General features: G+C 54.7%; 4 protein-coding genes across 7 annotated transcripts; 2 read left to right on the forward strand and 2 right to left on the reverse strand.

The window, feature by feature from the left end:
• The first annotated feature begins 773 nt into the window (after positions 1-773).
• Positions 774-5,596, forward strand: CYP27B1 (cytochrome P450 family 27 subfamily B member 1). The gene is made up of 9 exons (XM_004429344.3): positions 774-1,114; positions 1,779-1,969; positions 2,465-2,667; positions 2,747-2,947; positions 3,033-3,205; positions 3,411-3,583; positions 3,789-3,867; positions 4,152-4,349; positions 4,680-5,596. The coding sequence occupies exons 1-9, from the start codon at positions 920-922 to the stop codon at positions 4,791-4,793; spliced, it is 1,527 nt and encodes a 508-aa protein (XP_004429401.1). The 5' UTR covers positions 774-919; the 3' UTR covers positions 4,794-5,596.
• Positions 5,597-7,822: 2,226 nt separating this feature from the next.
• On the reverse strand, positions 7,823-12,822 carry MARCHF9 (membrane associated ring-CH-type finger 9). Its single transcript, XM_004429489.2, has 4 exons — positions 11,954-12,822; positions 10,791-10,946; positions 9,906-10,098; positions 7,823-9,644 (listed from the first exon to the last, which is right to left on the reverse strand). The coding sequence occupies exons 1-4, from the start codon at positions 12,308-12,310 to the stop codon at positions 9,310-9,312; spliced, it is 1,041 nt and encodes a 346-aa protein (XP_004429546.2). The 5' UTR covers positions 12,311-12,822; the 3' UTR covers positions 7,823-9,309.
• Positions 12,823-15,477: 2,655 nt separating this feature from the next.
• CDK4 (cyclin dependent kinase 4) lies at positions 15,478-18,597 on the forward strand. 2 transcript variants are annotated; one of them, XM_087442106.1, is made up of 8 exons: positions 15,478-15,639; positions 16,028-16,323; positions 16,485-16,620; positions 16,737-16,904; positions 17,035-17,144; positions 17,396-17,446; positions 17,802-17,937; positions 18,174-18,597. In XM_087442106.1, exons 1-8 carry the CDS (start codon positions 15,523-15,525, stop codon positions 18,264-18,266), a joined length of 1,107 nt encoding a protein of 368 aa, XP_087298232.1. In that variant the 5' UTR covers positions 15,478-15,522; the 3' UTR covers positions 18,267-18,597. The 2 variants fall into 2 exon arrangements, with proteins under 2 accessions (XP_087298232.1, XP_004429400.1); XM_004429343.3 differs by having other exon boundaries at positions 15,479-15,639; positions 16,087-16,323.
• Positions 18,598-18,769: 172 nt separating this feature from the next.
• TSPAN31 (tetraspanin 31) lies at positions 18,770-21,512 on the reverse strand. Of its 3 annotated transcripts, XM_004429341.3 has the most exons (6): positions 21,324-21,509; positions 20,640-20,807; positions 20,292-20,372; positions 19,812-19,943; positions 19,390-19,503; positions 18,770-19,286 (listed from the first exon to the last, which is right to left on the reverse strand). In XM_004429341.3, exons 1-6 carry the CDS (start codon positions 21,384-21,386, stop codon positions 19,212-19,214), a joined length of 633 nt encoding a protein of 210 aa, XP_004429398.1. In that variant the 5' UTR covers positions 21,387-21,509; the 3' UTR covers positions 18,770-19,211. The 3 variants fall into 3 exon arrangements, with proteins under 3 accessions (XP_004429398.1, XP_087298237.1, XP_087298238.1); XM_087442111.1 differs by lacking the exon at positions 20,640-20,807 and having other exon boundaries at positions 21,324-21,512; XM_087442112.1 differs by lacking the exons at positions 20,292-20,372; positions 20,640-20,807 and having other exon boundaries at positions 21,324-21,512.
• Between the last annotated feature and the right edge of the window lie 1,040 nt (positions 21,513-22,552).

Here is a 22,552-nt window from a genome sequence, read left to right on the forward strand (position 1 = left end):
GTTGACCTTCGGTTCCAGAACTTCAGAGCTGACTGGCTGGCATAGAGCCTGATGGGGGTGGGGTGGGGAGTGGGGGAGTGAGGAGCAGAGAGCTAAACTGTGGAGGATTCCGAGGCTAAAAGTAGAAAGGGGCTGCCAACTAGGAAGCCCCCCAAAGGGGACTGAGTCAGCTGGAGATTCAGAACACTCAGACCTTGGTCCATCCAGGAGCCCAGAGAACTCTGAACTTTTTCAATTTGCAAAAGGTTCCTTCATCTCTGCTCCTCAAGCCCAGAATTCCATGGCTGGAAGGACAGGGCTTGTTGACCTAAAGGACCCCTCCCCTCCTCAAGGAACAAAGGTTTCTAGAGCTATTTTAACCCATTAACCCACCGCTATCTGCCTAGGGTCCGGTACAGGGGGAGGGGAGATGTGGCAGCCCAGGAACATTGTGGTCACATACAGAGAAGGTGCAGCCAAGAACTTGGGGACAGCTACAGCTGTGCCTTTTCCCGTAGGAGTTGAGATGGGGAATTCCTGAGGATGGGCCCAGGGGACCTGGATCCCTGGGGAAGTGGTGGGAATACCAGGGACTGGCTGTATCTTGGTCACCTAAGCCTCACTAAATAGCCTTCCCCAGCAAGAGATCTTTAGGCTGCTGGACTAGGGCATCAGCCTGGGAGGAGAAATTGCTTCAGGCCTCCCCTCCCAAGAGGGTAATTGCAACATGAGCCCCAAGGGAGCCGTGAAGGCAGCCCCAGCCCCGCCTACTGTTTCTGGGTGCTAATCCCCTGCACGGACCACTCAGGAGAGGAGATTGGCTGAGGAGTTTGGAGGGGGGCGTTGCCACTACCTCCCCCAAGGGTTAAATAGGGGCTCAGGCAAGCGGGCAAGATGCTCAGGAGAAGAGCTCTCTGGCACGGGTTCCCTGAGCCACACCATGACCCAGACCCTCAAGCTCGCCTCTAGAGTGTTGCATCGCATGGGCTGTGCTCCCGAGCTGGGCACCTCGCTGGGCTCCAGAGGCTCCTACTCAGCGCCCCGGAGCTTGGCGGACATCCCAGGCCCCTCTACGCCCGGCTTCCTTGCCGAACTTTTCTGCAAGGGCGGGCTGTCGCGGCTACACGAGCTGCAGGTAGAGGGGGACGCTGTTCCCGGGACTGCATGCTGGGGAAACTGGCTTTGACAACGCCAGAAAGGACAAGCTAGTGCAGAACGTAGCAGGGAGGGGTGGTGAGAAGGGATGCCCATGAATTATGGAAATGACAAGTTGGGACTGGGGGCGGTGGCTCTACTGGCATGGAGTCCATCCCGACACCCAGCAGAGGAGTGCGCTCAAAAAGCGCTTTCTCGCTGTGCTGAAGTCTGGAGGCCGGGTAGGTCCAGGACAAGTGCGCGGGAGGCGAAAACGCACAGTACCTTCCCTGCGCGTTTGGCTTAAAGCTGCACGCGCTCCTATTCATTCGGCGGGGGCTCGCCCTGGACAGACCACGTGAGGAACCTTTAGGGATTTCTCCACCTCGGCTCGGCCCAAGTGACCAAAGAGAGGTCAGAAATGTCTGCTTTGTGCAACGTTCCTCCGTTTTGCCCATCACACTCAAACTTCCTAGGAATGGGAAGTGGGGGAAAGAGAAGGAGGAGAGATTTGCAGCATCAGGCCATACACTAGCTTGGGAGCTGGCGAAGGAGTAGATGCTCCCCCTTCCAAAACCCAGCCAACGCCCTTGGTGCTGGCACAAGGCACAATCTGGGAGTCCCCGGCCCGGGTCTCCGAGTGTCTGCTGCGCCGGTTTCCCCAGGTGCACGGCGCTGCACGCTTCGGGCCGGTGTGGTTGGCCAACTTCGGGACGGTGCGCACGGTGTACCTGGCGGCCCCTACACTCATCGAGCAGCTCCTACGACAGGAGGGGCCCCAGCCCGAGCGCTGCAGCTTCTCACCCTGGGCCGAGCACCGCCGCCGCCGCCAGCGAGCTTGTGGACTACTCACCGCGTGAGTCCTCTCTGGCTCCAAAGCCCAGACGTCCCGCTGTGTCCCTCTCCTGTGGCCGGCACGGAGAGTCTGTGTGGAGGTGTAGGGGGAAGTTAGCCATTTCCCCCAACCTTCTGATTCCCACTCTAGTCTGTTGCGCTCAAGTTCAGGTAGAGCCCCACACTCGCCCCCCGCCCGCCTCCTTAGCTTCTGAGGCCAGAATCCTGGGAACCGGCGGTAGGGGCTCTGGTACCAGAATCCAGATGGAACGTTAAGATTCTGTGACTCAGGTTACCCAGGAACCCAGGCCCCTCCGGGGCAGGAAATGAGTAAAGAGGAAGGGGAATGGAAAGCGGGCGCAGGCAGGGGCCGGTTTCTGAAGCCGGAGGGAGCAGACGCAATCCCTCTCCTGGCCACCCCAGCCGGACACAATCCTCTCCACCGAGGACAGCCCGGTCGGGCCGCCGCCGCGCACCCCCATCTGCACTGAGGCACCCCCTCTTCGCACCCCCGCAGGGAAGGCGAAGAATGGCAGAGGCTCCGCAGCCTCCTGGCCCCGCTCCTCCTCCGGCCTCAAGCGGCCGCCCGCTACGCCGGGACCCTGGACGACGTGGTCCGTGACCTTGTGCGACGACTGCGGCGCCAGCGGGGACGGGGCGCTGGGCCGCCCGCGCTGGTTCGGGACGTGGCAGGAGAGTTTTACAAGTTTGGACTAGAAGGTGAGTCCCAAGACGGTTAGGGGCAGGCGTAGGATGCACCCGGCCCGGGTCTCCCCTGACAGCGCCCCCTCCCGGCCAGGCATAGCCGCCGTGCTGCTGGGTTCGCGCCTGGGCTGCCTGGAGGCCGAAGTGCCCCCAGACACAGAGACCTTCATCCACGCGGTGGGATCGGTGTTTGTGTCCACGCTGCTGACCATGGCGATGCCCCACTGGCTGCACCGCCTCGTGCCCGGACCCTGGGGCCGCCTCTGCCGGGACTGGGACCAGATGTTTGCATTTGGTAAGGCACAGAAATAGGTGGAGACGGGGGAAACGTAAAGCTGTTCTGGAGGAGTGAGGCATCCCTCTACCTTCTCCCGGTGCAGCCCAGCAGCACGTGGAGCAGCGCGAGGCCGAGATAGCTGTGAGGAGCCAGGAAAAGCCTGAGGAGGACATGGGATCTGGGGCGCACCTAACCTACTTCCTGCTCCGGGAAGAGCTGCCTGCCTCGTCCATCCTGGGGAACGTGACGGAGCTGCTACTGGCCGGGGTGGACACGGTGAGGGTCTCCCTTCAAGTTGCGAGCCCCACTTCCAGACCTTAGCCTCCCGTCTCAGGGGCCATTTTGCTGCTGCAGGGGATCCATGATGGCCTTCTACGCCAGCTTGGCTTAGCACCTTCTGGGCTCCAGACTGCCTCAGATTCTGCCCCCTATACTGGGTCCTCACTCTCAACACCTCTGATGCTCTCACCTGTCCCCTCAGGTGTCCAACACGCTCTCCTGGGCTCTATATGAACTCTCTCGGCACCCCGAAGTCCAGGTGGCCCTGCACTCTGAGATCACAGCTGCCCTGGGTCCTGGCTCCAATGGCCACCACTCAGCCACTGCTCTGTCTCGGCTGCCCCTGCTGAAGGCCGTCGTCAAGGAAGTGCTGAGGTGAGGGGGCAGGAGAGGAGGAGCTGGAGAAAATGCTGGGGAAGGGCTGGGGAAGCTGATAGTGGACGGGGGCAGGGAGAGGGAGCAGAGGAAAATGGTACTCCCCTCCTGGCCAAGAATGGGTTTGGAAGTTGAAGGGGGATGAGAGAGAGGCTATAGCCCCCAGCCTCACCTTGCAGTTTCTCTCTTGTGCCCTGCAACCCAGACTGTACCCCGTGGTACCTGGAAATTCCCGTGTCCCAGACAAAGATGTTCGTGTGGGTGACTATATTATCCCAAAAAATGTGAGTAGAGCCTATGGGCCCCCTTTGCTAAGCCATCCCTCACTATCTTGGGCCTGGTCCTGTTCTCAAACACTCCCCATAGGCCCTTCAAACCCTCCCTTTGGCCTGAATGCCTCTCTCCAGGATGTAATGAGGCAGTGGGGGAATCATTCCAAAAGCAGCCCCAGAAAACTTCCCCATCACCAACCAGAGCCTGCCTTTGCCCTGGTCTGTATATCCTCTTCCCATGGCTCTCTGTGCTTTCGTGGGCCCAAATTGACAAGTTTGTGTTCCTCCTCCACCAGACGCTGGTCACACTGTGTCATTATGCCACTTCAAGGGACCCAGCCCAGTTCCCAGAGCCAAATTCTTTTCGTCCAGCTCGCTGGCTGGGGGAGAGTCCAGCCCCACACGCATTTGCATCTCTTCCCTTTGGCTTTGGCAAGCGCAGCTGCATGGGGAGACGCCTGGCAGAGCTTGAGCTGCAAATGGCTTTGGCCCAGGTGAGTAATCTGGACATACTGTCCCCAAACGGGAGAGACCCTAACCCTCAAAGCCGTGAGCTCTTCTGACAGCATAGGAAAACATATGAGACTTGGTAGACCTAATTCTCTGAAATATGGCAACCCCATTACAGGCCTGGAGGGTGAGCGAGGGTTTTTGGACTATCTCTTTCCTGACCATAATCCCTCCCCCTCATTAACCAAGAAGTCCTCTACCCACTACAGGTGCAATTCCAACCTTGACCCCCCCAACACTCATAACGCCCTTTACCAATCAAGCCCACCGTTGTAGACCCCTCCACAGTGAGAGCCTTCTTCCTGCCTTTCCAGATCTTGACCCACTTTGAGGTGCAGCCTGAGCCAGGTGCTGCCCCAATCAGACCCATGACCCGGACTGTCCTGGTACCTGAGAGGAGCATCAACCTACAGTTTGTGGACAGATAGTCCCGTGGAAGGAGGCTGTCATCATTGCTCTTCCTCTCATCATAGGGGTTTATTAGACACAAGACCAAGAGATGCGCATTCCCCCTGAGGCCTGTCTGTCTGACCAAACTGGTTCGAATGACCATAGCAAACTGCTTGAGGCAGGCCTGACCAAGGTGTGAAGTATGCGCGTGGCCTGACCCAGCAGGCCCCCAGAAAACCATGGTCCCTCTGCCTGCTCAGCTCTTTTCCTTTCATATCATATGCATCCTCCCAGGGCCAACTCAGATTTTAACTAATAATGCTGGGTGGTCTGAGGAAGGATTCAACCACTGCCCTTTTGGGGGTTCTACAGTGTTCACTGATGCTGCTGGCTAAGCAGCATTTGTCACGGCATGAGCTAAGTAATCGAGCATCTGGTCTGCACCTGGTTGGTCCTCTCTCCTTGCATGTGAGCTCTTTGAGAAGAAGGATGAGGCCTTATTTGGTCTTTATATCCCCTGCCAGGGCCTATCTCTGACTAGGTGACACCATACAGATTCTCAGATTGAATCTGGACCAGGTGGCAGAAGGGATGAGCAGCTTACCACGCTCTGTCTGTCCTCTTCCTTTCTCATCTTGCCCCTAGGAAGGTGAGTCTGCCCTTGCCTGGTTTATGATTTTTTTAACTCTCCTTGGCTCTCTGGTCACTATTAGGTTGGCTTGCCCCACCACTTATTTCCCAGGCAGAGACATCTTTGGGCCTGTTCCTGCCCAAGCCTTCCTTTTATATATTGAAATTTTTTAATATTCATAGTTTTGAAATAAAAGAATCGAATGTTCCATCCTTGACTTTTGACTTAACTTCTCTCCCACTCCCCCTTCCTACAAGTCCTGGAGGCAAGACCCTCACTCAAACTCCCCACCGAGGTTTCTCAGGTCCTGAGAGTGACTCCCAGAACAATGGGAGGTCTAGACACCTGGGAGAGCGGTTTGCATCACAAACCCAGACACGTGGGCCGGCCCCGTGGCTTGGCGGTTAGGTGCCCGTGCTCCGCTGCTGGCGGCCCAGGTTCGGATCCCGGGCGCGCACCAAGGCACCGCTTCTCCGGCCATGCTGAGGCCGCATCCCACATACAGCAACTAGAAGGATGTGCAACTATGACGTACAGCTATCTACTGAGGCTTTGGGGGAAAAAAGAGGAGGAGGATTGGCAATAGATGTTAGCTCAGAGCCGGTCTTCCTCAGCAAAAAGAGGAGGATTAGCATGGATGTTAGCTCAGGGCTGATCTTCCTCACAAAAAAAATAAATAAATAAAACAAACCCAGACACGTTTCTGTCTGTAGTGGGAACAGCCAAGTCTGGCTCCCTGGAAGAGATTAAGGGGGTGGTGGTGAAAAGCAACTGCAAGGGTGAGGCTATAAAAATGGGGGGGGGGAGCTGGGGATTTGCAGAGATGGCCAGAGGCGGCTGACTCTTTAGTGGAAGAGCTTTTGGAACCTGGACTGCAGGGACCGAAGGGTGTCCTAGAATGGCCACTCTGCCCTCTCTGAAAAAGTTGCTCAAAGGTAACTTCCTTCAGAGAAAGGGATACAGGCAGAGAAGTGAAGTCAGACACACAGGCTGCAAGCCAAGTGTGGGGGTGGCCAGAGCCCTGGGGCACCAAGGCAAGAAGAGGGGGGTGGGCAGAGGGAGCCCGTTTCCCTGAGTCAGCCCTCTCTGGCCCCCCAGAGGCTGGGCTCAGTTCTCCCCTTGTGGTGTATACAGATTAACTAATTTTCCATACAAATAAATCTCTCAGCACACTCCCCATAGCTCCCTCTGTAGCCTAGATTGCCCTCCCATGTCGGGACTTGCCCCCCTTCCTCAGGAACTGCTCCCCTCCATCCCGATGAGCTGGATGGAGATGGAGATTTCACTTCACACTTCCCCCTCCGCCCCACCACCTCAGCCCCCTGCCCTAGACATGGCTCCCTGAGCACAGAAATTCCATTAGCCACCAGCCTTCTGGGGGGATCTATTTATGTAAGATCTACAGAGGGGCAGGATAACCTGAGGTCCTGTGCAGACACCAAGATTTGTGTGTCTTTCCTGCCCTACCTCTCACTCCTTCTCCATTGTACTCTCAGTCTCCACCCCGACTCCCTTATCACTAAGCTCAACTTGAACCTGTGACCTGACTTTTAGATTTGAGCTTTCAGGGAGAATAAAGCCCAGCTTCCTTTCAGACCCTTTCCCCTAGAATCAGTGATGAGGAATCTGCACACCCACACTCCTCAAGGGGCAAGTAGGACTGAGGAGGGCAGCAGTTCCTATGACCCCTTTCCTGGACAAGAATCTCTTTAAGTTGGAAAAAGGGAAGGAGAGAGGACCACGCTGATTGCTTGTCCCAACCCCCTTACCAAGACCTCCAATGGTGCTGAAAGGGAGAGGTATGTATTGTCTCACTTGGCCTGAGTGAGGACCCAGAATAGAAATGGAGATAGTGTGTTTGTGTGTGTATGTTCTTGGGTATGTCTAAGCTTCCATGTGGGGCCATTGCGGGGGACAGCCCAGGCTTGGCACAGGAAACCCCACCTCTGTCATACCTACCTGAACACTATCTGCCAGGATAGGTACTAGTCGTCACTTTGATTTGCTGTCTCCTTTCTGGTCCCCACAAGCTATTCTGTGAATAGCAAATCAGTAAAGTCTGGCGCTTCTGTCTTTCCAGGTGGGGAATGTGGAGGGTTATCTCTGGCAAAACAATTTCCCACCTGAAAAAGGCAGGCTCAGGCTCAGTCCCCTCTCCACTTTGATCTCCTCAGAGGTTGGAAGTGATACACTTCCACACTTCCAGGTGACTCAAACCTGAGTCCAGCTTTGGTTCCTCCTCTCCCAGGCAAGTCTGGTGCCAGCACCATGGACAGCAGCCAAGACCCCTTTTGGAGAGGGTAGGGGATGACCATTTCCTGGGCAAGGATATGTGACCTTTAGTAGAGAAGCATTTTCCCCAAAACTTCCCCAGGGAAGAGGCAGAGCAGAACCTTCCCTGAGAGAAGGACCAATAATAGGAAAGTCTTCTGGATCTGACTTTAGCAATGTATGAAGTAATTATTTTAATTGCTGATGAACAGTTCACTTAAAAGACACCATCATTCATATAATACACAGCCCCAAGGCCTCAGGAGAAAGGGACCAGGCTTCAGGCTGACCCACATTTTAACCAGTCCTTCCCAAACCTTTCCTCTAAATAACTACACTGCTGCCTCCAAGGACAACACCTTCCAGTTGATGCCATCAGCTGGGGCACAGCAGGATCAGAGCTGTGGCCCTGAACTGCCATAGGAGTGGTTTAAACTGGGGTTGGAGACTCATAACATTGGCGGATTCTGTCCATTTCACTCCAAACGAGTCCAAGTTCACTTCACACCACTTCTCTGGGTGAGCACATTACCTGGGAAGGACTAATAGCACCCACACAATCCCCAGAGCGAGAAGGATAGCTCCAGCTTCCCCTAGCCCCTAGTGTTCAGGGGGTTGGAAGAGCTCTCATTCTTGCAGATAACCACCATCCTTCACATCTGCATTTCCCTCCAAATTTCCATATCTATTATGACACTCAACACGAATTTCCAAGGCTTTGTGCAACTCCAGATGAAAAACACATTTTAGAATTTGTTAACCAGCTACTATTTGAAATAAATGGACCATCAACTAATCTAGAAGTCTTTTTATGCCATCACTAATTTTCTTTGCAATGGCATTCAACCTGTCCCTCATTTATCCTTATTCCAACCCTATGAGGTAGGCAGGAAAACCACGGTGGAGAGGTTTTTTTAAAATCACACAACTTGCAGGTGGCAGGTCCACCCCTTAGATACCTCTGAGCACTGCCACCTAGCAGCCAGTGTGAATTATTCACCAGCGAGGAGGAGTTCACCTCCAACTCAGAACCCACTGCTGCGTTTGGGATTTGCAACTTCTGCAGACAAACCTCCCCACACCTCCCAACCCTCCAGAAAATCCCCAGATGAGAAAGGAGTCTCCACGTGCATATAAATGATTCTTTATGCCCTCCCCCCATGCAATGGGGGGCGGAGCAGGGGGAAGTCCCCCCCCGCCCTCATGCAGGGAACGGGAGGTCAATGTATACTAGTCTTATTGCCAGCTGCCCTGTGGCCATGGGGGTGGGGAATGGGGGGTCTACAGCCCCTTTCTTCTGGCATTGGTCCCCCTTCACCAAGTCACCATGGTGGAGCTGGGGGGCTGGAGGCCCTAGGAGCTGAGGTAAGGACGGTTCTCTAGGGAAGAAGAGCTGTTCTCCCCACCTGCCCACTGGCTGCCCCAGGATGAGTGTGAGGAGCTGTCAGTGGGGGCTGGAAGGTCATCCAGGTGTCTCTACCCAGCAAGCAGTAGAGGCCAGACAATGTCTCCAGCTCGAGGCTGCCCACAGAGATCCTCAGTGGTAGGGGCAGTGTGCCCCAAACACCTTGTCCAGGTGGTACCTCCAGCAGCCATGACAGCTCATCTCTGGCCGATGCATTGACTCAAGATCCCTGCTCCTGGAGTCCAGTTCAGACTGTGGTGACCCTCATCACAACTTCACGGCCAGAATGGGAACTGGAACGGGCATCTGGTGGCCGCAGCTGTCCAAGGAGGTGCAGGATTGTATAACCACAGCGCTGAGGCAAGAGCGTCCGCATGCGCTGGGCAGCCAGGGGGCGGTTGGTGGCCCCAGAGGGGGGGCCCGTCCGTGAGGTCCTGGGGCCCGGCTTCCCTGCCGTCCCTCCCCCTGCATCTCCTCCTATGTCCTTGGTTTTGTCATAATTCAGGACCTTCCACTGCTGGTTCACTGCCTGCCAGCGCTTGAAGATACGGTAGACAGAGGAGCCTTCGTGGACGATGAGGCCTGAGCAAGAGGAATAAGAAATCCAGGGTCAACTGCTGCCCAGACCTAGGCCAGAGGCACTTAAGTAAGCATTCCTCCAGAGTGAGGAGACAGGGTTGCAAAGGGCCTGGAGAAGAAGGGAAGGGAGGGGGCCCAAGATAGTCCTAAAGGCTCCCAATGGTAGAAAATGTGGACATGAAGCTAAGGGAATGGGCAGGGAAAGTTAAGTACGTGAGTTGGAGGAAGACGCTGAGCAGGTAAGGGGGAGAGAGGTGCCCTCACCTATGCAGACAACATCCATGAAGCCGTACATGCCGTAGCAGATCTGAAAGAGCAGATCCTGCCGTTGCCACTTGGCTGAAGGGCTGAGTGACGACCAGATGAGCCAGGAGATGCTGGCGACGAGGAAGAGAGAGCCTAGCACTATGGCAGCAATCTGGACCTTCTCGATGACCGTCAGGGAGATGGCCTGCCACTGTGTGGGAGAAAGGGCTTCAAAAAGTCACAGAAAGAGATGGAGGTCTGGGTGATGGGTGGCCCTAAGAGGAGGAAGCCCCAGGAGCCTTCTTGAAACCCTTCAGGCAGGATTAACATCTGTCTCCTCTGTGCCCTGATGAAAGCTAGTATGTGGCACTTCTCATGTTGCTTGAGACCATTTGTCTGTCTCATTTTAGAGAGGCAGGGTCAGGCAAGTGCTCTGAAGCCAGACCATCTAGGTGTGAATTCCAAATCCTAACTCCATCACCTACTGGACGAGTAACTTTGGGCAAGTTTTTAAATCTCTTTGTGCATCAATGTCCTCATCTTTAAAATGGGGCTAATAAATGGTACATAACAAGATTATTATGAAGATTAAAAGAGTGAATACACACTAAGAGTTTGACATATAGAAGACACTACATGTTTGCTATCACCATCATCATCATCATCATCATCTCCTTTTTCGTCGTCCCAGTGCCTAGAACAGTGCCTGGAATACAAGCGGCACCCAATAAATGTCTCTGTGAATAAAGGGAGGATTTACAGACAGGCGACTGTGGTAATGGTGGGGAGGGGTGACTTTGAGGAAACAGTAAATGGATGAACAATAGGCTCCCTGGAGGGTCCCTGATTCTGACTGCTGAAAGGCCCTTGCCCCAGTCTGAGAGCCCTCTCCTTGCACCTCACCTGCAGTGGGTTCTTGGTGCTGATCGCCAGGACCTGGTACTTGAAGTAGCAGAGCTCACAGCTCCAGGAGCCCCTCTCGCTGATCCAGCGAATGAGGCAGGGCTGGTGCGTGCAGCGCACTGAGCCGTCGCAGCGGCAGGGGCTCAGGAGCTCCCCCTGGAGGAAGAGTGAGGAGGGTCTCTCTCAGCTATCACCATGCCGACCCCACAGAGGGAAACCTCCTCTCCAGGTGAGTGATTCTTCCACCTTAAAAAAAACTCAGGCCTTTCACCCAGAACAGGGCAAGAGGCTAAGGATGCTGCAAAACGGAAAAAAGCTGGAGCTCAAGGTAAACTTCCCTGACCAAAGAGATGAGGAACAGAAAGGGATGGGGGACGGGGCTCTTCTCTTTCCCTAGAATTTGGGGAGGGTGCTCTTCAAGGCTTCCCAAATGGAAGTCTACCTCTTAGGATTTGGAGGGATGGGAGCCACGCCTTCCTCCCCAACCCCATCACTGTAAAGTACTTCACAGATGAGGTGTCGACTGGGGTGGGTCACCGTCCTCAGTTTCCAAGTATCAAAAAGAGGGAGAAATCCTAGGAATGGGAGTGGAGGGTGTTCCCCTTTAATTAACGAAGAATTTCTCGTGACACAGAGACACCCCCACCCCGCGCCCGGCACTATCCCGGGACAACTTCGTCCATAACATTTAAACAAAGAATACTCTTTGGAAGGAGATGAAAGTTGCGCAATGGGAAGTGAAGCTAAGTGCCCGAAGGAGAGAAATACTGAGAGAGGCAAGGGCGCCGGCTGGGCCCCGCCCTTCAAGGTGCGAACAGAAGCGCTGTCCTCTCTGCCCACCTCCGACACAATAGGCCCCTCAGCCTACGGAGACCCTGGGGTCAGACAAGTGGGGGAGAAAGGCTGTCCTCGTTGCTCGGTGAGAGGGATTTTGAGCCCTCCCAGGAGGAAGCCCCACCCCTTCCTGAGGACCCCTGACCCCCCTCCACCCCAAACATGCGCTCTAGGAGTCTCCAGCCAGCCCCCCAACCTCATTCCATCCCCACTCCGGGTCCTGGGTCCCGCCCAGCCTTCTCAGGCCCCGCCCCCTGTCCGCGGTCTCCCCGGGCGCCCCAGGTGCGCGCCCCCACCCCTCCCCGCCCGGCGGCGGGTCCGGGCCTCACCTGCTCCGGGCCTTGGAAGCAGATTCGGCACTGGGGGGTTCGGAGCCCGCTGTCCAGGCTGCTGCTGAGCGACAGGGCGTCCAGCGCGCCCGGGGGCGGCGGCGGCGGCGCGGGCGGCGGCGGGGGTCCGGCCCGCGGCTCCTTGTCGCCGGCCAGGCCCCGGGCCCGCGGCTCCGACCCGTAGTACTCCTCTTCGTCGCCGTCGCCGTCCCGGGTCGAGCAGCCGGCGAAGGGCGCCCAGCCGCAGCCGCCTCCCCCGACCCCCCGGGGCTGCGGCTCGGCCCGGGGCCGCCCCCCGCCCGTCAGCACCAGCAGCTTCAGCTCGTTCAGGAACATGCGGAGCCGAGACTTGAGCATCGTCCGGGCGCCGGGGGGCGGGGGGCGGCGTGCAAGGGGGGCTGTCGGGCGGCGGGGGGAAGGGAGAGGACAAGGCCGGGAAGGGGGCGCGCGCCGGGAAGCCGAGCCGGCCGGGGTCTTCCGGGCCTGCGGGCGCGTTCACTGCTGCCGCCGCCGGGGCTCCAGGGCTGGCGGGGCCGAGAGGGCTGGCGGCCCGGGGGCGGCGGGGCGGGCAGCCATGGCCGGGGCAGGGGGCGGGGAGGGGGGCTCAGGGGGCCGCGCCCCGCGGGTCCGGGTCCGGAGCGGGCCGTGCCCCCGAGGTTACGCGCCCGGGTGCTCCTGCGGCGGGGCCGCCCCCCATCGCCGTCCGTCTGGCCCCAGCCCCGCTCCGGCTCCCGACTCCGGCTCCAGCTCGGCTCGGCCCGTGCGCTCGGCGGTGGCAAATGGCGGCTCCTTCCGGCGGCGGCGGCGGCGGCGGAGACCCCCCCGGAGCGGCGGGCGGGCGGGGCAGGCGGGGCGGGCGCCGGGGAGCCGGTGAGGGATGGAGGGAGGGGCGGGGAGGGGGAGAGGAGGAGAAGTGGCCGCGGCTGCGCATCCCCGCCCTGCCCCGCACGAGCAGGTGTCCCCAGGGGCGGGGGCAAATGTGCGAGCCCGGGGGAGGGTGGAGCGAGGGGAGTGGCCGAGGAAGGGGAGTGTGCACACGGGTAGGAGAATAGGTGTGTGAATGGGGGGGGTGAGAGGGTGAGGATGGAAGGTGCGTGGTCAAAGACGCAGGTGCACCTGGGAGGGAGAGGCTTGTGCAAAACGGGAGTGTGCAAAGAAAGAGCTACACAAGGGTAGGAAGTGTGAGGGAGGTGAGTGAGCCAGAGATGGACTCAATAAACACTTTTACACAAAAGAGCGAAAAGTGTGCACGGTGAGGGACCATGGAAAAGAGATGAGTGTGTAAGGGATGGAATCGGATTGTATGAGAAACAGAAGTGTGTAATTGTAGTGTGGTGAAGAAGGTAAGTGAGCAAGAGAGACAAGAGGGCTAAAGGGATGAGAGTGTCTTTCCTGGTACTCTCCTGCCCCACCACACTACACTGAACACACACACACACAGACACACACACACACACTTAGCTCTTTGCTTTTATGAGGGCCTTGACCCTGAGATCCAGTTCTACCCCCTCATCACATTATTCCTCCCTTACACTTGCGTCCTCCCTCTCCTCCCCTTTCCAACCCTCAGGGAAAAGGGATTCCAGGGGAGCCCACTGGGTTAAACACATTGGGAAAAAATTAATTAGTTAAAGAGTAATTAACAGGAGAAGGGAGGGTATAGAACCAGGGACAGACTCCCATACTAAGGATTCTCAATAGAAAGTGAATAAGGTGAGTAATGCTCTTATGAAGCATTCAAATGTTTTGGATGGATGAATGAATGAATCCGAAAAAGGGGCTGGAACCCAACCAGACATAGAGGATAACTTCTATTCTAAAGATAGTGAGCAGTAGTGGGCTTATGTGGAAAGTGAGGCTGAAGTGGACCCTGCTGGTGCAGGAAGGAAGTTTGACATACTCAGAGGCACTTATCCTTCCAGAACGTTTACAAACCAACCGGTCCTAGCAACAGAGCCAGTGAAACTCACCTCACAAACCCCTTAGCCAGGTCAGACCTTGAGGTTTTTCTTACTAGTGTCCTGGCTGCCCTTGTCAGCAAGGGCCCAGAGCTACAACTATCAGAATGCAAAGAGGGGGAATTTGTACTGACGTGTCTTCCATTTTGCCTTGGAGCATGGTTTATATTAGTCTCAAGCCTGAACTTTTACATTCTTGGTGATATGCTTAAAAAGAATAGAAGTCAAGGTGAAAGGAGTGGCAAATAGAGTAAGAAAATGGTTTCCGGTTTCAGACAATTTCTCACAAATGAGACACTGATCCCTTCCCTCCCTTACTCCCATCCCCCAGAGGGCTGGGAGATAGAGAAGTTGGAGCCAGTAAGACAAGGGAAGCCAGAGAAACCTGCCTGTTGTCTACCTGGATGTCTGAGCAGAGGTCATTTGAGAAAAGTCCGTGTTCTGGGCAGGGGCAAGGGCTAAGAAAGCTTACAGTGGAGGAAAAGAGGGAAGCACGATGACCCCAAAAAAGGAGTCACAAGGTTTCCAGAAGGGCACAAGTCATTCTCATGCAATACAGTGGTCTGGGGTGGTAGTGGTGGTAACTTCCTTGCACATGCTGGCTCCTTTATGTATCCGTCTATATACGAGGTATATAATATCATACACATATATATACACACATACACACATATATCATAGCATATTAGTGCTGGAAAGAACCTTAAAGTTCAAGTATTCCTGTCTCCCGCTCTTCAATAATTTCTCTGCCAGAAGGCATCTGGTCTCTGCCTTAACACTCCCAGGGAGGGGTGGAAGTTGGGAAGACGGGAGGGCACTGACTGCCACTCTTCCTGTCGGATCACTGTATTAATCTGCCTTCCATCAATCCGTTAATTCTAGTTTTGCCCTCAGATGGGCATTGTCTACTCTCTATTTTATAGGACCACACTGTTGGCTACATCTTTACAGATAGCCTTATCATTACTTTAAAGGGCTAGTGACCGAAACACCAAAAAAACCCACAAACAAAAACCCCACATACACACAGGAAGCAGGCACTCTGTAAAAATTTGTTGAATGAAAGAGTGAAACAAAGACACAAATGAGAATATGTTTTCCGATGGCGGTGGAGCAGAAAGGCGACAGCACCACCTCTCGTCCCCCGACCGCGCCCACCCTGCCATGCAGAGAGACAGACATGTAGCGAGACTAGAGCTGCACTCAGGCTCGGCCCGCAGCCCAGAGTTGGGATCTGGGTGGCCCGGGTTGCCATGGCACTGCCTTGGACTCCACCTTCTCTCGTCTCCCCCCGACTCCCCGCCAGGGTTATGGCAGCCAGTCACACGTCCTGCCGCGTAACCACACCTCTGCTCCTCAGAGCAATGTCAAGCGGTCACGTGTGATAGCAACAGATCACGTGGCCGCCATTGCCCCTCCGCCCCCTTCCCCTTCCCGCCCCCTTCCCGGTCTGAGCCGCTCCCGGCTGCCCCTTTGCGCATGAGCGGCTGGTCACGTGCCCCGAACGTCCGGCAGTCGCCCCGCCTCCCCAGTTTCCGCGCGCCTCTTTGGCAGCTGGTCACATGGTGAGGGTGGGGGCCGGGGGGCCGCTCTAGCCCGCGGCCTGTGTCTATGGTCGGGCCCGTAGCGTCCAGCTGCCCCGGACCGAGCTCGAGTGTATGGCGCCACAAGAACCGGCTCCGGGGCCCCGATAACGGGCCGCCCCCGCAGCTCCCGGCACGGGGTGAGGTGAGTGCGGCCGCTTCCCAGGAATGGAGACCATTCTTGCCCTCCTCGGCTTCCTGCGCGGACTGGTTATGGAAGGGTCGCTCGAGGGCGGGAAGTGGGGCAGGGGGTGATGTGGTCCTTTGTGATCGTAGGGAGGTGTAATTTTAGGGACTGGGGTGTAGGATCTTTGATGCTGGGGGTGTGTCGTGTGGGGTATCCCCTGTGCGGGACGCGATGGTCCCAAAGGAAAAGGCATTTTTTCTTCTAGGGCCTCACGTGGCAGGAGGGGTTGGGGTTAGAGTCATTGTGTTACCTGAGGGGCTGGCCTCAGGGAAGACTGGGGAAGGGACGGGATGCTGGCGGTGCTGTCTTCGTGATGTCTTTTGCGTGAGTCACTTTGTTGTTGCAGGCTCATTCCATGCGAACTCTGGAAGGGAATTTCGGTGGTAGCAGTTTCTGTGATTCTAGGGTCTCCTCTGATCTGAGAATGGCTACCCCTCGATACGAGCCAGTGGCTGAGATTGGTGTTGGTGCCTATGGGACGGTGTACAAGGCCCGTGATCCCCACAGTGGCCACTTTGTGGCCCTCAAGAGCGTGAGAGTCCCCAATGGAGGAGGCGCTGGAGGGGGCCTTCCCATCAGCACAGTTCGTGAGGTGGCCTTACTCAGACGGCTGGAGGCTTTTGAGCATCCCAATGTTGTCCGGTGAGAAAGAAGGTAGAGGGTGGGGAGTGGGTGGTAAAGGGGGAAAGACAGCCTTAGGCAGGGAGTGGCGGTCAGCGGAGAAGTGGAGACCCTGAGGCAATAGGGGAGGCCATGTTGGGTCAAGGGGGATTGATCAGTGAGTGACGATTTGTTCTGGCCAGGCTGATGGATGTCTGTGCCACCTCCCGAACTGATCGGGAGACCAAAGTGACCCTGGTGTTTGAGCATGTGGACCAAGACCTAAGGACGTATCTGGACAAGGCACCCCCACCAGGCTTGCCAGTGGAGACCATCAAGGTGAGAGGGGTGGGCAGACACTGAGAGGTAGATTGGGACCTTTGTAGTAGAGCCTGTTGTGATTTCAGGTATGGTGCCAGTTTCCAATTCCTCTGTACCTCCCCCTTCCAAACCAGGATCTGATGCGCCAGTTCCTAAGAGGCCTAGATTTCCTTCATGCCAACTGCATCGTTCACCGAGACCTGAAGCCAGAGAACATTCTTGTGACAAGTGGCGGGACAGTCAAGCTGGCTGACTTTGGCCTGGCCAGAATCTACAGCTACCAGATGGCACTGACACCTGTGGTCAGTAGAAAGATGGCAGCCAAAATGGGTTCAGGTTGGGGGTAGGAAAGTGATTGCCCATAGCAGTTGAGAAGGCATGTGCGTCGTGGTAACCCATAGGGCCCTCATCCGCTCTTCTTATTCCGCTTAGGTTGTTACACTCTGGTACCGTGCTCCGGAAGTTCTTCTGCAGTCTACGTATGCAACACCCGTGGACATGTGGAGTGTTGGCTGTATTTTTGCAGAGATGTTTCGTCGAAAGTATGGGACCCGAGTATCCTATCTTGAATTTCCCAAATCTCTTATTCATCAAGTACTTCCATACCCTGTCCGTTCTCTCACTTGAGTGCTACTGACCACCTTGTCCACAACCAGAAGCTCTGAATGTCCTTGAATTAGGAACTTGATGTGCCTTTATTCTCCATACCATCTGTTTTGAGCCACTAAGCATTAATCATTCCACTACCATATCTTTAAAAATAACTGCTACCCTGTGTCTCTTCTCACCTTAGGCCTCTCTTCTGTGGAAACTCTGAAGCTGACCAGTTAGGCAAAATCTTTGAGTAAGTGACCAGCAAGGGGGAAAAGAATTTTCCATTCTTAGTCCTTCTCTTTTTTTAAATTTTTTTGGTGAGGAAGATTGTCCCTGAGCTAACATCTGTACCAATCTTCTGCTCTTTTGTATGTGGGATGCCCGCCAAAGCGTGGCTTGATCAGCAGTGTGTAGGTCTGCACCTGTGATCTGAACCCACAAACCCCAGCCGCCGAAGTGGAGTGCGTGAACTTAACCACTACGCTACCTGGCTGGCCCCCAAGTCCTTCTCTTTCTGCTGAGCCCTGGATGGCAACTGGCTGTGCCCCTGGAGATGGGGGCTGGAGAAGGACCCTCCTGACCAGAATTCTCCTGTTTCTCCATAGCCTGATCGGCCTACCCCCAGAGGATGACTGGCCCCGAGATGTGTCTCTACCCCGTGGAGCCTTTTCCCCCAGAGGGCCCCGCCCAGTGCAGTCAGTGGTGCCTGAGATGGAGGAGTCTGGAGCACAGCTGCTTCTGGTACTGGGCTTGGGCATGGGCACCCAGTGAGATTGGGGTGAAAAACGGAGCAGTATAAAAGGGACCCAAACCATAGATAGTGGTTACTGAGACTTGGTTGGTGGATGGGTTCATTTTCATTGTTGGCTGTGAATGGCCGTCCACAAAGAGGGATATAGAAAATAGCCTGGGTACTGTTGTGGGTGAGCAGAAGTCTTTTTCCCTCATGGCTTTCTGACCTTTGCCTCCCCTTTCAGGAAATGCTGACTTTTAACCCACACAAGCGAGTCTCTGCCTTCCGAGCCCTGCAGCACTCTTATTTACAGAAGGCAGAAGGTAACCCAGAGTGAGCAGTGGAGGGGCTGCAACAGAACCAAGAGAGGAGAAGCTGTCATTGCCCTTCTCTGAACACTTGAGTGGAGAGCCCCCCGCGGAGAAGGCCCCTTCTGCCTTCACCTTTGAGGCTGTGGAGACGTCTCCCCAACTTTTTACAGAGAATATTTTGCTGCCTTAATGACATTCCCCTCCCACCTCTCCTCTGAGGCTTCTTCTCCTCCTGCCCCTATCTTCTTATACCGAGGGGTCTGTCCCTTGTTCTTCCCTTCCCTACCCTGATATCAGGACCCTTTTTTATACAGGAAAAACAAAACAAAACAAATATGGTCTTTTTTTTTTTTTGAATGTTTCCTTCTCTGATTGGCTTTGCCATTTGTGGATGTGGGAAAACCACTGGGAAAATGGAACTTCCTTGCAGAATTGTAAGGCCTCTCCTCAGGTCACAGGGCCTCCATGGTCGGGGAGCCCCTCGACTGGCAGCAGACAAGAAAAGGCACTTAAGCTGCTTCTTTGAATATAGAGTTTAAATGGCTTTTATTTTTATATTCACTGAACTCCCCCAAACTGGCTCCTGCTTATTACAAGCAGGAGTTCTTGGTGGCTTTCTCCCGGGCTCTGTCCCCGATTCACCCTTGGAGCCAGGCCAGGATGTGGAAGGGAGAAGAGGGGCAACAGAGCCAGGAGTGACTCCAACCCCATCCCATCTCATGCACTCCCAGGAGGCTCCCCTGTCCACTTGGGGAGAGAGGGGAGAAGTTCTTTATTCTTTATAATCTTGCTCCCACTAAAACATGTGAAGGCGTAAAGCCCAGCTATTAAGTCGTCTTTAGGCGATGTGGCAAAGGGCCTTTCCTCTTTCTCAAACAAAAAGGGCTATAGACCCTAGGTTTTCCCTAAGGGAGGGAGAAAAAGCTTAGGGAGAACAGAGAGCAGGAGAGAAATCAGAAGGCTCCACAGTCTCATAGAAAGGCACTGGGGTTGGCTCGAGGATCCTTCTGATTCCGAAATCTCATCGCTAGCCAAACACCCAGGATCTGTAGAAACAAAAGGAGAGAGATAAGCAACCAATTCTGAATCTGGGGCTAAGACTTACAGACATACTGAAAGGGTGTATATGAAGGAACTGGAGAATGTTACCTCTGTAAAGCTAAAGAAGAGTCCAACACCCCCCAGGATTTTCAGGGCTTCATCTGAATGCTTAAGAAACTTTTCTCCACACATCTGGCACGTGGAGCTCCGGCTCTTGCAGATCTGAGGATGAAACGTGTGTGTGTGTGTGTGGAGGTTGCAGAGTTGCTAAGCTGCTCCATCCCAATACCACGGTGAATGGCTCTAGAAATCATTTACTAGTTCAGGGTCGGTATCCTACAGACAAATCCCACTTAGCTAATTCTTTAGCCTCTGTATTCATCCTCCCTCCCCCCTCCAGCACACAGTCCCAGTACAAGAGAGCTACTAGAGAGAGGCAGTCACATTCAAATGTTTAAATCTGCCAATTTGGGCATTGTCCTTCCCCAGTTTTCCTACCCACCGATCCCCCTGCTCCCTCGCCAACTCACTGCAGTGCAGAAAGCATAATCTTGTTGATACAGGGTTGTAAGGTTGAACAAGCCACAACAATCAAAACTTCTTTCCAGTTCATCCCGGGTCTTGTTGCTCAGGACCCACCAAGAAGCATTGATGACATCTGTCTGGAGGATATAGGCAGAGGGAAATTATTTGATGCTGCTAACCTTAAGAACCCCCCTACATCCTGATCTCAGTTCAAGTGCCTTAATTTCCCTGTTCCAGCAAAGGGAAACGTTCCTGAGAAGCAAGGTGTGTCACAGTTATACAGACACGATAATAAGTATCCACTTAAGGTTCTCCTAGATCATCACCATGGAAAATTAGCCAGACATCCCAGAGGAAGCAAATGGCTCAAAAGTCTGGAAGTAGTGGACCTAAGAATGATCTCTGGGGCCAGACTGAGAGGAGGGAGTTAAGAGGTTAAAGAGAGAAACAGAACAAAGCAAGTACTTGAAAGGGCATTCCCTTACCTGTTTGCTTCGGTTAATAGCCAGGCATGAGCAAGAGATTCCAAACTGGAAGACGAAGACCAGACCAAGGATGATCATGTACTAAGCGGAAGAGTTATGGGAAAAAAAAGTCCTAGATTCCTTTATGTTCCACCTATGATAACCATCTGATCTAATCTATTCATAGAACTTACCCAACCATGTCAGGTGAAAACAAAATCATCAGCTCTTGTTTCATAGAGTATGGTATAGGGCAGGGCAAGGAGACATGTCCCCAAGATCCCTGAGGTTGTTACCCTTCTAACTTCTTCCTAGTGGTCTCAGCCCTCCCAAGAGCCCCGGTGCCCCCATCACTTCAGGTCAGGATACAAAGAATAGCAGTACTTGGTGGTGGTTGACAGCACCCACCAGTCCAGCCACCGCGATGAGGAGAAGGAAGACTCCCACAGCAATAACTCCTCCGATGATGTGGATGCTGGACACCAGACCCAGGCCCTTACCCCAAGCAGCCACTCCAATGAGCAACAAGCCTACCAGCTACAGGAAACAGAGAGCAGGATACGTCTCAAAGAATTCCAGCATGCAGCACAGCCAATGGCCATACAGGGGGGCTTGGATAAAACAGGAGAACTTGAGTTGTGTGTGACGAGGTCCTGTCAGGACCAGAAGCATCCCTGGTCACTCCTCCCATCGTAGGTCAGAATGGCTGGGATGGGGGTGAGGGGTAGCAGGGATAGTAGTCTATGAATATAAAAACGGAACCCTTAGCTTCAACTAACACTCCTATTTGGGGAGAAACTGAAGCTCACAGGAGGGAGGCACGGGACTTTATGCCCACAGCCTTCATTTCATTCCCCCCACCCCCAGACAAACCCTGTGGTCACCGGAAGTCTCCCCTCTTCCCACGGAAGTCCCCAGGAATTCCCTCGTCGCCGGAAGTTCCCGGGAATCTTCCCGGAACCCCCAGTACACCCCTCTCCCCACCGGAAGTCCCCTAGAGATTCTCCCCACTCGCCTTTCCGCCCCGACCTTCCCCTACCTCCAAAACCTTACCATGTAGACCACGTTGAGCGCGCAGAGCGCATTCTTGGAGCAGGCAAAGCCACCGCAAACCATCTCCCCAGCTTTGGGGACCCAAGTGGTCCCAAGGTCTTGGGGGGAGGGTCTTGGGGACCGTCTTCTTGGACTCTGACGGCTTCTGTCTCTTTAAATCGAGTCCAGCCAAACCCAGTCCTCTGCGCCTGCACCGCCCCACCCCTGCCTCTGGATTGGCGAAACTCGAGGCTAATCCAGGACGTCGAGGCCCTGAGTACCAATCAATCTGCATTGCGTCACTGACCCGCCTGCCGGCCCCTCCTTTAGGTTCTTTATTGGATAAAACTTAAAACTGGGGGCAGGGCTTCTAGAGATTCTCATAGGGACCAGAGCCTCAACTTCAAAACCCCGGATTGAAAGCGGAGCTTTCTGTGGCTTGAGCTGGAAGAGGGCTGGTCTGGTGGAGGACGCTCTGCAGAAACTCCGGTGAAGGGCCAGAAGGGGCGGCTTCGAGAGCAGGGAGAAGGGCTCCTCCCCTTGAGGGAGGGCCCTTCCCCGCCCCTTCCCCTTGTCCTGCAGTGACCTCACGATGACGCCATTGTTTGTTGTTATTGCGTCACACTCCGGAACACCCAGAGGAGCAAAATATTGAGCCATTTAGCCTGACCACAGAGGCGCCGGATCACCTAGCAACACCTAGCAAATCCTCACATGTTTGCAAGTGTGTCCACTAGTACTCGTATCCTGTGCAGTATTTCCTCCTAATGGGGTGTGAATATGCTAGAAATTCAGTGTGAAAAACAGCAGCCTCAGGCTGCCACATTCCTGTATGTGACAAAGCCACAGGTACAGACATGGGTGTGCTCAGCATCTTCAGAGCACGTGCCTGATCCAGGGCTTGCAAAAAATGACAAAAGGCGGGATCTGGAATATGAATAAATATGAGAGGAGGTGGAGTCTCCACATTTTCACTCTGGGGGTGGGCACAGTGGTGGATCAATATTTACTTATTATTGAATCAGTGCTTTGACACACCGCCCTTTTCATGGGGATGGGAAAAGGCATAATCTCTCCTTCCCCCCAAGAGAAGGAAGCAGTCTGGTAGGAACACAAATGAAAAACCTCCCTCCAGCTCCACAGAATGATTGAAATTTGTGTGTGCTTAGATCCTGTGACTGCATAAGCAGTATGGTCTTACTGCTAGAGTTAGGGCTTTCAACTTTGCCACTCACCAACTATGTAACCTT

This window comes from Ceratotherium simum, chromosome 17, assembly GCF_057802395.1.
Source record: "Ceratotherium simum simum isolate JZ-2026a chromosome 17, ASM5780239v1, whole genome shotgun sequence".
Taxonomy (NCBI): Eukaryota; Metazoa; Chordata; class Mammalia; order Perissodactyla; family Rhinocerotidae; genus Ceratotherium; species Ceratotherium simum.